This window comes from Anopheles aquasalis, chromosome 3 (genome assembly GCF_943734665.1).
Source record: "Anopheles aquasalis chromosome 3, idAnoAquaMG_Q_19, whole genome shotgun sequence".
NCBI classification, from domain to species: Eukaryota; Metazoa; Arthropoda; class Insecta; order Diptera; family Culicidae; genus Anopheles; species Anopheles aquasalis.
In genome coordinates, this window is record NC_064878.1 from 22,431,596 (window position 1) to 22,441,595 (window position 10,000).

The 10,000-nt window shown below is 47.0% G+C and overlaps 3 protein-coding genes across 3 annotated transcripts in view; all 3 read right to left on the reverse strand.

The window, feature by feature from the left end:
• Window positions 1-591, reverse strand: part of LOC126574308 (uncharacterized) — a 2,079-nt gene extending 1,488 nt beyond the window's left edge. The window contains exons 1-2 of the mRNA XM_050234434.1: window positions 129-591; window positions 1-59 (exon numbers count right to left, since the gene is read on the reverse strand). The exon at window positions 1-59 is cut by the window's left edge and continues 1,488 nt beyond it. Coding sequence (XP_050090391.1) covers window positions 1-59; window positions 129-591 — 522 coding nt within the window. The remainder of the gene's footprint in view (window positions 60-128) is intronic.
• Window positions 592-2,503: 1,912 nt separating this feature from the next.
• Window positions 2,504-6,667, reverse strand: LOC126574312 (mucin-2-like). The gene is made up of 2 exons (XM_050234441.1): window positions 5,807-6,667; window positions 2,504-3,284 (listed from the first exon to the last, which is right to left on the reverse strand). The coding sequence occupies exons 1-2, from the start codon at window positions 6,648-6,650 to the stop codon at window positions 2,539-2,541; spliced, it is 1,590 nt and encodes a 529-aa protein (XP_050090398.1). The 5' UTR covers window positions 6,651-6,667; the 3' UTR covers window positions 2,504-2,538.
• A 2,095-nt stretch (window positions 6,668-8,762) lies between these two features.
• LOC126574315 (microtubule-actin cross-linking factor 1, isoforms 6/7-like) lies at window positions 8,763-9,892 on the reverse strand. The gene has a single exon (XM_050234446.1). The coding sequence runs from the start codon at window positions 9,843-9,845 to the stop codon at window positions 8,820-8,822; it is 1,026 nt and encodes a 341-aa protein (XP_050090403.1). The 5' UTR covers window positions 9,846-9,892; the 3' UTR covers window positions 8,763-8,819.
• Between the last annotated feature and the right edge of the window lie 108 nt (window positions 9,893-10,000).

Genomic DNA, 10,000 nt, shown 5'->3' on the forward strand with positions numbered 1-10,000 from the left:
GTCACCTGCACCTGGATCATCATCACCTCCAGGTGGAAGTCCAGGATTTGGCGGCTGAACTGTGATTGGCGGTGGTGGTAGTGTTGGTGTTGGTGGTGGTGGTGGTGGCGGTGGCGGTACAATCGCACCCGGTTCACACACCACCTGCTGTGGCCAGACGCACACTTTCAGAAGCGAGTGAAACACAAGATTCGCTGGACAACGGAACAGCGCCGATCCGGACTGGGTGCACTGATAGAACAGACTGCAATCATCCGGATGGGCCAACTTGAAGCCGGGCCGTAATCCGGCACATGGTTCTACAACCGCTCGATCCAGATATACGGCCCCGAGCGATATGGCCTCGTCCTTGCGCTCACGGCACTGCGCTTCCTTCCGGCAACCGGCCGTAGCGGCATCGAATGATTCGTCCTCTAGACAGGTCAGTAACAGCAGCGTATCCTTGCGACACTCCAGATACTTGCTGCAATCCTGCGGATGTGGCAATAGGGCTCCCTTGGTACAGCCGTAAGCCAGCGAGTGGACACCGGGTAGCGGTGCTAGCACCAAACCGACGACGGCAACGGTAACCCACCGTAACCAGGACGGCATGGTGGCACTGGGACACTGCGCGACGTGCTGACAAACGGAACCGAGAGCTAACACTCTAGTAGCGGCTTCGAACCGGTTCCATCCTATTTGTAGCCGAGCGGATAGGTTGCCGGCGATCTACCATACAGCTGACAGGTGACAAGTTGATGAACAAGCGTTTCGGGTGCGGATGGAGCCCCCTGTCTGCGCGCTTGATATTCGTAGGTTAGGTAGAACCCCGATATTCCATTTTGCTGATTGCTTTTGGGGCAGAAGCACTGGAGAGTTGCCGCTGGAGCTGTGGCGAGTACACCTCGACTCGAGGGTACAGTGGCCGCTGGCCGAGCTAGAACTAGCGCCGCTCGATATCTCTTTCATTTGTTGCGCGTGCAGTGCGTTGCTTCTTGTTCTTCGCTCGAGAACTGATTACTGAGTCGAGTCGAGTAGATTGCATCGCTTGCTAGACTTCCGGTATAGGAATAGTAAGCAAGCAGCCGTAGCTCGTGTTGCTGGCAACAGGCTTGTACAGTTGTTGTTTTTTTCTTTTACGTCACTGAATACGGTGGTCAAAGATGGCGAATTGATTGAAGCAATTCGCTTGTTCCGCGATCCGTGGTCCGTCCGTACGCGATCTTATCCTAGTACCGGTCTCGGGGCCGTAGCGGACCGTAGACTGAAGGAATGAACGAGGGCACGAAGTATGTTATTGGGCCACAATCTATGGTCAGTGATATGAGGTCATCGATAGCACCGCGGTACAATGTTAATTACCAAGGTTAACGGACAAACTTCCGATCGGTGATACTACCTCAGGTGACATTGATTCCAGTGGGAAGCTCGCGTCACCCCATATGATGTCCATGCATTCTTTTCCCCTCGCGCACCCGAACAATGAAAAGACAAAACCAGCGTTACGTGATTGGTTTATTTTTATTCTGAGTGCAGCGAAACAATGGCCGATGGGATGCACATAGGGCACATGAGGGCAACTTTATGGCAAATCGGTCGGTTCGGCCGTCGGTGCCGTCGGTATGAAGACGCACTGCTTGATCCTGTTAATCCAACGTTGGCCTTCGGGGCATCGCAGGCGCAGAATGCTTCCATACAGCACTTCCAGAAACGGTTCTTCACCTGGCTCGTACGTGGTAGCCTCTTCGTTCACTCGCTCACGGCACTCAGATAACGCTACGCAAAGGACCAGCAGTAATGCCACCAGAGGGGTCCATTCCGTCAGCCGTTGCCGCCATTCTCCTTGTGTTCGACTCATCACAGTTGACTGTGTGGCTGTCTGTTTGCTGCAGCAGCAACTTGGAAACTAGTGTCGGAGCACGCACTTTGAAACCGAATTCGGAAAATCCGACTCGATCTTGGACGGGAAGTGAGAATAAAGTTTATTGGTTTAACGCACCAACCGCGATAAGCTCAAAGCTAGTGCCCTGAAAGTCACGGTGATGTGATGGTCGGTTATTTTTAATATTGTTCCCGAAGCCATTTGGAGCCGTATAGTTTACAGCTGGATACCGTTATCGGGTAATGGTCAGTTGTAGTTTATGGGTACCGCTCGACTCGCTCGGACATCAATCATACCGATGGTGGATTACCGGCCTCTAGCGATTGGACGATCCGAGAGACCCGAAAAAACCGAGGGTTATCGAAAACGCCCATCGATAAGCGATCAGCAGGAAACGAACGTCATATACCTGTTCGGACTTCGAAGCACTACGTTTTCTGGAGGCCTGCGTCAGGTTCGTTGTTTTTCCGTGTACCAGAGTAATAAATAAGATTTATTGCTTTATGGTTTATAGCTTGATGATTAACCTCTTTAAGCTCAACGACTCTAAAGACGGTTGTTCTGCAAAGCTATCGCGATACTAGCGGCTGTATTGAGCTGTTCGGTGTCTCGTTGAGACGTGCAAATGACGGATGATGGATCTGGGCGGATACTTGGGTCAAGAGACTCGGATGTGCTTACAGCAGCACAGGTGCCGCTGTTGGTACTGTTGGAGGGGTACCGGTAGGTACGGTAGGAAACAACGTGGCATCGGTGGGGCCAGCGGTTGTGGCTTCTCCTGTTGGACCCGGTGTAGGGGCCGTAGGGACCGTTGGCCCCGGGGTTGGGGCCGTCGGTACGGTGGTCGGAGCATTCGTCGGGGCGATCGTCGCGTCAGTCGTTGGAGCGGTCGTCGGGGCGAGCGTTGGAGCCGTTGGAACAGGACCAGCAGGAGTAGTTGTTGTTGGTGAGGTTGCAACAGTAGTAGGAGCTACCGTTGGGCCCGGGGTTGGGGCCGTTGGCACTGACGTTGTAGTTACAGCGGGTGCTACTGTTGTGGTTGTCGTAATGGGCGCTGCCGTCGTTGTAGGCACAGTTGGAACTGTGGGCGATTGCGTGGTCGTCGTAGTAGGAACTGGTGGTGGCGTAGTAGGAACTGGTGGTGGCGTAGTAGGAACTGGTGGGGCTGTGGTTCCTCCACCGCCCAGTGTGCACTGTGCTACGAAGGGAAAATCACAGCGCTGTAAATGCGCTGCAAAGTGTTGTCCCGTTGGGCAGCTCTTCAGATATGCGAGACCCCACGAGCACGTGTAGAACTTGGTGCAATCGGTTTCGTGTGGCAGCTGCGTAGGGTTGTTCGGATCGGCATCGAAGGGTGGACAGCGAGAATCGGGTTTCGATTGACCGTTCACCAGTAGCCCTAGGCTACCGAAGGCCAGTATCACTACGGTAACATATTTCATCTTCCAACTTTTTCTAATTTTAGCACTCGGTTCAAATACACTTTTTTTTCTTAGCTATTCACTGCACTGTAGTCTGCATTCAGCAACTGGTCAACGCGTACACGATGTCGCATCTTTTATAGCCTTCTTTGGCGAGAGAGTAGTCGTTCGGTCAATATCTTATCTAGCGAAATGTTTTTGGCTACAGATTACGCTGGTTAATCCTGAAGTCTGCCGATAGTGGCACGAGTGTTTATGATGATAGCACACTACCTCTGTTGGATCGGTAAGATGCCTATCGGAGCGCGTAATATGTATCATGAATACATTCTGACGCCAACGGCACAAGCGGTGACCTCAATGGATCTCGCCAAACACGTGTGCATTGTTTGTTCAGATTAGAAAACAAGACTGATTATGGACGGTAACAATCTTAATTTCGGCGTAAGAGTGCCACATTAATTTGGCCAAACAGCAGTTCATTATCTGGACCAATCAATAAAAGTAGGTAATCTGTAGCAAATATCCGCCACATGGCACCAGTGGCATTTGTTGGTTAAATTCTTCAACCAATAGTTTCCAATTCTTCAAATGTTGCTCAATAGTGCCGTATACCTTTCAGGCGAAATGAAGACAGACCAAGCCTTTAGAGCTTCTATACAAATGATTGTTTTACTGCCACATACAGTTGTGTCAAACATTTTATTTCGGTTTTGTATTACTGAGAATTTCGCATTAATTTTGGTAGCGGACGATCACGTGTCCCGCTTTACTATCAGGTACCGGAGTAATGGAGTATTTTTTCCTTCATTCTTATCTTCGGACTTCTTTGGTGAAGGAGAAAGGCGCGTCTTTTTCTGCAGTTCCATTGTCGCACTTAAAGTAGACCTTCCCCATTATAGCTGGATAGTCTGGAACTATTTCCACTAATATTTCCTTTCCGCTGTTTCCTTGGATGTTGTTATTATAAAGAGCACTGTGCTACGAACGGATGCTCACAGCGCTGTAATTGCACTGAAAAGTGTTGTCCCTCTGGACAGGTTTTGGGGTAAGCGAGGCCCCACGAGCAGGTGTAGAACTTTGTGCAATCCGTTGCGTGCGGCAGCTGAGTAGGATTGAACGGATCGTCTTCAACGGGTGGACAACGAGTATCGGGCCTGGGATGTTCAGTACCAATCACGCCATACAGGGCAACGATGAGCAGAAGCGTTACTGTAACACTTTTCATCATGCTCTACTTTTCCTAGTTTTCAGCCGTAGCTTCAATAAAACGTTCCTCCCTGTGTACACTGTTCGCTTCCAGCACTCAGCAACTGGTGAGTTGTGCTGAGGCTGGGTTAGCTTTTATAGTCCCTTTCGGCTGGAGTAGCTCCCGCAGAAAGTTCTTCCAATATCTTATCTGGAGTTAGCAACGAAGTGGTTTTTGGCATTGATAAGCCACTAAATTCAAAGCCAACAATGGGTAAAAATGATGGATGCTTGCCGACTTCTGTACGGACCCCTACCAAGCTGTGTCGATAAGATCGCAATTAAGTTGTGCATCTTATTGTATTGTTGATAATGTAACCCCTTTGTGTAGACAAAGTGTTAAGAACCCTTATTGACTTTGAAATGTAGCCACGATAAAACCACCCGGATTTAGCTGACGTAAATACCAATCACGAATTAATTGTCAAGACCAGTTTATCTTAAGCTGTTTAATTCAACCTTCATACATGAAACTGCTACACAAACGTAATGTTTGATGATTGGTTACTTCTGGAAAATTCAGTCGCTATGTCAAAACAGTCACGGTAGAAGAAGAGTAGAAGTAGTAAGCTCTTAAAAAATCTACAATTTGAGCAACTGAATTTAAAGTAACGCTGCGGAAAATGACCCGTATAACACATTCCGATAACATACATTAGGGCGCAAAAGGGGTGGGTTGAGGGGTGGGGGAATTTGGGTGGTATTTAATTTCTTGCTTATCGATCCCTATAGCGGCCGTGAACTGCCACGAAAGCTCCTTCCACTGCTTACCGCTGTCGCCGTTCATGTTGCGTGCCCAGTTCAATAACCGCTCACATACAGGGTGCACCTACATATTTCTGGTTATCTATATTCATACACATCATAGTTTTCGGACAGAGTCTTAGAGGAACTTGTGAGTATTTGTACTTTGTTGTTCGTCTATTCAATTAGCTTCGTCTTTCTCGGTACATTTCTTGTTTGGATTGGACTAGAAGAGAAGTTATTAAAAGCAGAATTATGTCTATTCTACCCGGCCCCCTAAAAACGAGAGCAATTCGTTTCACTACCCAGTAAATGTCCTGTGTTAATTGAATGCTATTTGTTTTATTCCTCGTAAATAATTGGCACGTAAGACCTTGTGTATTTGGTGTACATTTTCCCACTATGGATATGGTCACTTGCCATGTTAGTAGGATACGTAGCTAAGTCGATGAAGATGAAGGTTCTTCTGATTTCTCTTTCGGTGTCATTACTGTAGGTTGCTCTGTCGTATCGAGTGATAGGGTTTGGTCCTATGTAGAAGTCGATTCTTCTAGTTCGTCTGTTGCTGTTGGTACTGTTGGAATACTAGGAGTAGCCACTGGAACTGTTGGTGGAGTGAACACAGTCGTAGTTTTGTCTAGCATTTCCGTTGTCGTTATTTCGATGGTTGTAGTTTCCGAAGGATCTGTCGAAAGTGTCGTTACTTCAGCCGTTGGGACAGTTGGTGGAGTGAACACAGTCATAGTGGTATCGATTGATCCATCGGTTGTGCCATCGGATGGACCAGTCGGTTGCTCTGTTGTAAGAGGTGATGATGGTATTGTCGGTATGATCGGAGTACCCGTTGGAACAGTTGGAGGTGTGAACGCAGTCGTAATTTCAGCGTTTACTTCCGTTGTCGTTATTTCGAGGGTTGTAGTTTCCGAAGGATTTGTCGATAGTGTCGTTACTTCACCCGTTGGGACAGTTGGTGGAGTGAACACAGTCGTAATTTCAGCGTTTTCTTCCGTTGTCGTTATTCCGAGAGTTGTAGTATCCGAAGAACTTGTCGATAGTGTCGTTGGCCCTGTAATTGGTGGCGTGGTTGGTAGTGTTGGTGTTGGTCCGGTCGGGATATCAGGATCACATTGTGCAATCTGCGGAGGTTCACATCTCAGAGTTGTGGCCGAGAAGTGATAACCGTTCAAACACTGCATTAGATATACACCGTTGGTCGAACACTGATAGTACCGGTAACACTCGTACTCGTGAGGAAACATGAGACCCTCGTTTCCGGGTTCCGTGCAGATCGGGATACGCCCATTGAGAGGGCCACAGCGTATGAGCTGCAAACCAAGAAGAAACATGAAAAAAGCAATCTTCCTACACTGCGCCATCGTTTGGTGCACTCAATGCCAACTCCACACTCAGCTGTAATCGGTAGCAAACTAAAGACTAGACGAAAGAAAAGTTCATTAACGTCTGCCGTACGATCTTATCTTTACCCGTAAATCCGGTTGGCATTATCTAATCGAACACTATCATTTGCGGATAAGCGCTTTATCGCTTCAAATCGTGCTAATCGAAATGGAAATTTCCCAAAACGATTGATATTTCTAATGATTTGGTCCAAGTGCTCAAAAAGCTTTGGTTTTGGAGAATGTCACTTGAACGGTTTAGAGGAATGGGGTCGATCGGGAAACTGATGCGATAAGATAAGTGTAGATAAGTGGACGAGTGACGAATGAATGAATAGGATGGAAGCTGAACGTATGAACCTACGAAATGTATAAACTAGGAGGAGTCGCATCCGAATCTTTTGTAACGGAACAACGCTTTTTCTTAAGGGACGGAAACCCAAAAATTTCGAAATATTCTGCAATAAGTTGTTCCCCTATAGACTTAACTTCGCTCTTCTCGATACATTTGTTGAGGGGATTAGACTTCTTAAAATGTTATTGGAAAAATTATATCGTCTATATTCTACTCCATTCCTTCAAAACGAGTGAAATCGTTTCATTAGCTAGCAAATGTTTTATGATAATTGCATGCTATTTATTTTCTTCTTCGGAAGTTATTGTGATGTAAGTTCTTCAGTATTAAATAAACATTTCCACTATAGGTAATGATGAGAAGTCTAGTCATCTGGAAGAATAACTTTACCGGTAATAACTGGTCACTTGCAATACTTGCGGTGATCTTTGTTGGATTTTCCGTAGCTGAGGACTACACCGATAAGGTAGGAGGTTATTCTGATTCCTCTGTCGTTGTGACAGTTGCAGGAGGTTGCTCTGTCGTCGTCTCTGGCTCCGGAGTTTCCGCCGTTGAAGAAGAGGTTTCTTCTGGATCCTCCGTCGTGACGGCTGCTGTAACGTATGCATTAAAAAATGGGACAAAAATTGCCGATTTTTCATGGGCAAACCATCAATCGCAATGCAGAAACTTAAAATGCAGCATCAATAGTAGTTACCCATGAGTCATCAGACAAATTATAAAAGCTCTATCAGCCGAACTCTAATCGTGATGGTGAAAAATGTGAAGCAACAATCCAAAAAGATTATCGTGTTAGTCACTTTGTGAGTGTCGGATATGATCGTTTCAGTATGTGCAAGATCTTGGCGCTATTGCCAAACAATAAAAGTATCATAAGAAAGCATAGCTCTAGACGGCCGACGACTCTGACCGACCTAAAGAATGCTGATGACCGAGACCGAGGAAAAAGTGGTTACATTGCTGCGTGCGATTGGCCGTGAGATCGGTGCAATGGCCCAAATAATTAAGTATCTGAAGTACATAGGCATACATGTCAGAAAGCGAATATCCCGGCCACTAATCTTAGAGCAGCAATTAATGTCACAGCGACAGCGGTTGACCACGATCGTCAAGTTAATGTTTTTGGCGCATCGCGACGTGGCGGTGGTGAATGAACGCGATACCTATCTCATTCTAAATGAAAAATTATTAAAAGGCATTTCATATTTTACTTCCCGGACGAAGAAAGTGAGCTCTAAAGTGAAATTCACTCACACACCAAGTTCCTCAAGAAGGCCCTCCATTGGCTAACAATCAGCTGCGCTTCTTTAACTCCGAGCTGGTCGTGATTGGGAAAATTTGTTATGCAAAGTGACTGCAGAAGGTTGCGTCAATCATCAAGGAACACTAATAGTACAAAGATCGGGGAGTCTGACCATACTCGAAGCGATCGTTAGACGAAATGGAGCGGTTGAGTAGCAATGTGATACCGAAGATTGCCAACCCACTCAACGTCCCCCAGCTGCGGCCCATCAAACATTTCTAGGCTAACTTTAAACGTAGGATCTATTTTAACCATTTTATTGGAAAAACAGAGGAGGAATTAATTGAAAAGACACAAAAATAGTTGAAAAACATGTGCACAAACATGATTTTAACTGCAACTTAACTGTCGAAATTACCGTCTAAATTCCTTAATCCTGCTCGGAATGACGTAAAATGTTTTTGCTAATAAACTGATAAACTTTCTTTCCAAATGTAATTTACAGATCTCAATTATCTGTCATAGTTTATTTTTTATCACCATTCAAATTTTATCTCTTTTTTATAATGCATACGTTAGGTTGCTCTGTCGGCGTCTCTGGCACCGGAGTTTCCGCCGTTGAAGAAGAGTTTTCTTCTGGATCCTCCGTCGTGACAGCTTCTGTAGGTTGCTCTGTCGGCGTCTCTGGCTCCGGAGTGTCCGCCGTTGAAGAAGAGGCTTCTTCTGGATCCTCCGTCGTGACAGCTTCTGTAGGTTGCTCTGTCGGCGTCTCTGGATCCGGAGTTTCCGCCGTTGAAGAAGAGGCTTCTTCTGGATCCTCCGTCGTGACAGCTTCTGTAGGTTGCTCTGTCGGCGTCTCTGGCTCCGGAGTTTCCGCCGTTGAAGAAGAGGCTTCTTCTGGATCCTCCGTCGTGACAGCTTCTGTAGGTTGCTCTGTCGGCGTCTCTGGCTCCGGAGTTTCCGCCGTTGAAGAAGAGGTTTCTTCTGGATCCTCCGTCGTGACAGCTTCTGTAGGTTGCTCTGTCGTCGTCTCAGGCTCCGGAGTTTCCGCCGTTGAAGAAGAGGCTTCTTCTGGATCCTCCGTCGTTGTGGTTATTGGCGGTTGCTCTGTTGTTAGAGGTGTTCCTGTTGGCACTGTCGGTATGATGGGAGTACCCGTTGGAACAGTTGGAGGTGTGAACGCAGTCGTAATTTCAGCGTTTTCTTCCGTTGTCGTTATTCCGAGAGTTGTAGTATCCGAAGAACTTGTCGATAGTGTCGTTGGCCCTGTAATTGGTGGCGTGGTTGGTAGTGTTGGTGTTGGTCCGGTCGGGATATCAGGATCACATTGTGCAACCTGCGGAGGTTCACATCTCAGAGTTGTGGCCGAGAAGTGATAACCGTTCGAACACTGCATTAGATATACACCGTTGGTCGAACACTGATAGTACCGGTAACACTCGTACTCGTGAGGAAACATGAGACCCTCGTTTCCGGGTTCCGAGCAGATCGGGATGCGCTTATTGAGAGGGCCACAGCGTATGAGCTGCAAACCAAGAAGAAACATGAAAAAAGCAATCTTCTTACACTGCGCCATCGTTTGGTGCACTCAAAGCCAACTCCACACTCAGCTGTAATCGGTAGCAAACTAAAGACTAGACGAAAGAAAAGTTCATTAACGTCTGCCGTACGATCTTATCTTTACCCGTAAATCCGGTTGGCATTATCTAATCGAACACTATCATTTGCGGA

What these genes read in the sequence shown, in the direction of transcription:
- LOC126574312 (XM_050234441.1), bottom strand. Translation starts at nt 6,650, where the DNA reads ATGGCGCAGTGTAGGAAGATTGCTTTTTTCATGTTTCTTCTTGGTTTG. An exon ending in AGAAGAATCGACTTCTACAT is followed by an intron (nt 3,285 to 5,806) that starts AGGACCAAACCC and finishes ATGTTACCGTAG; the next exon opens with TGATACTGGCCTTCGGTAGC.
- LOC126574315 (XM_050234446.1), bottom strand. Translation starts at nt 9,845, where the DNA reads ATGGCGCAGTGTAAGAAGATTGCTTTTTTCATGTTTCTTCTTGGTTTG.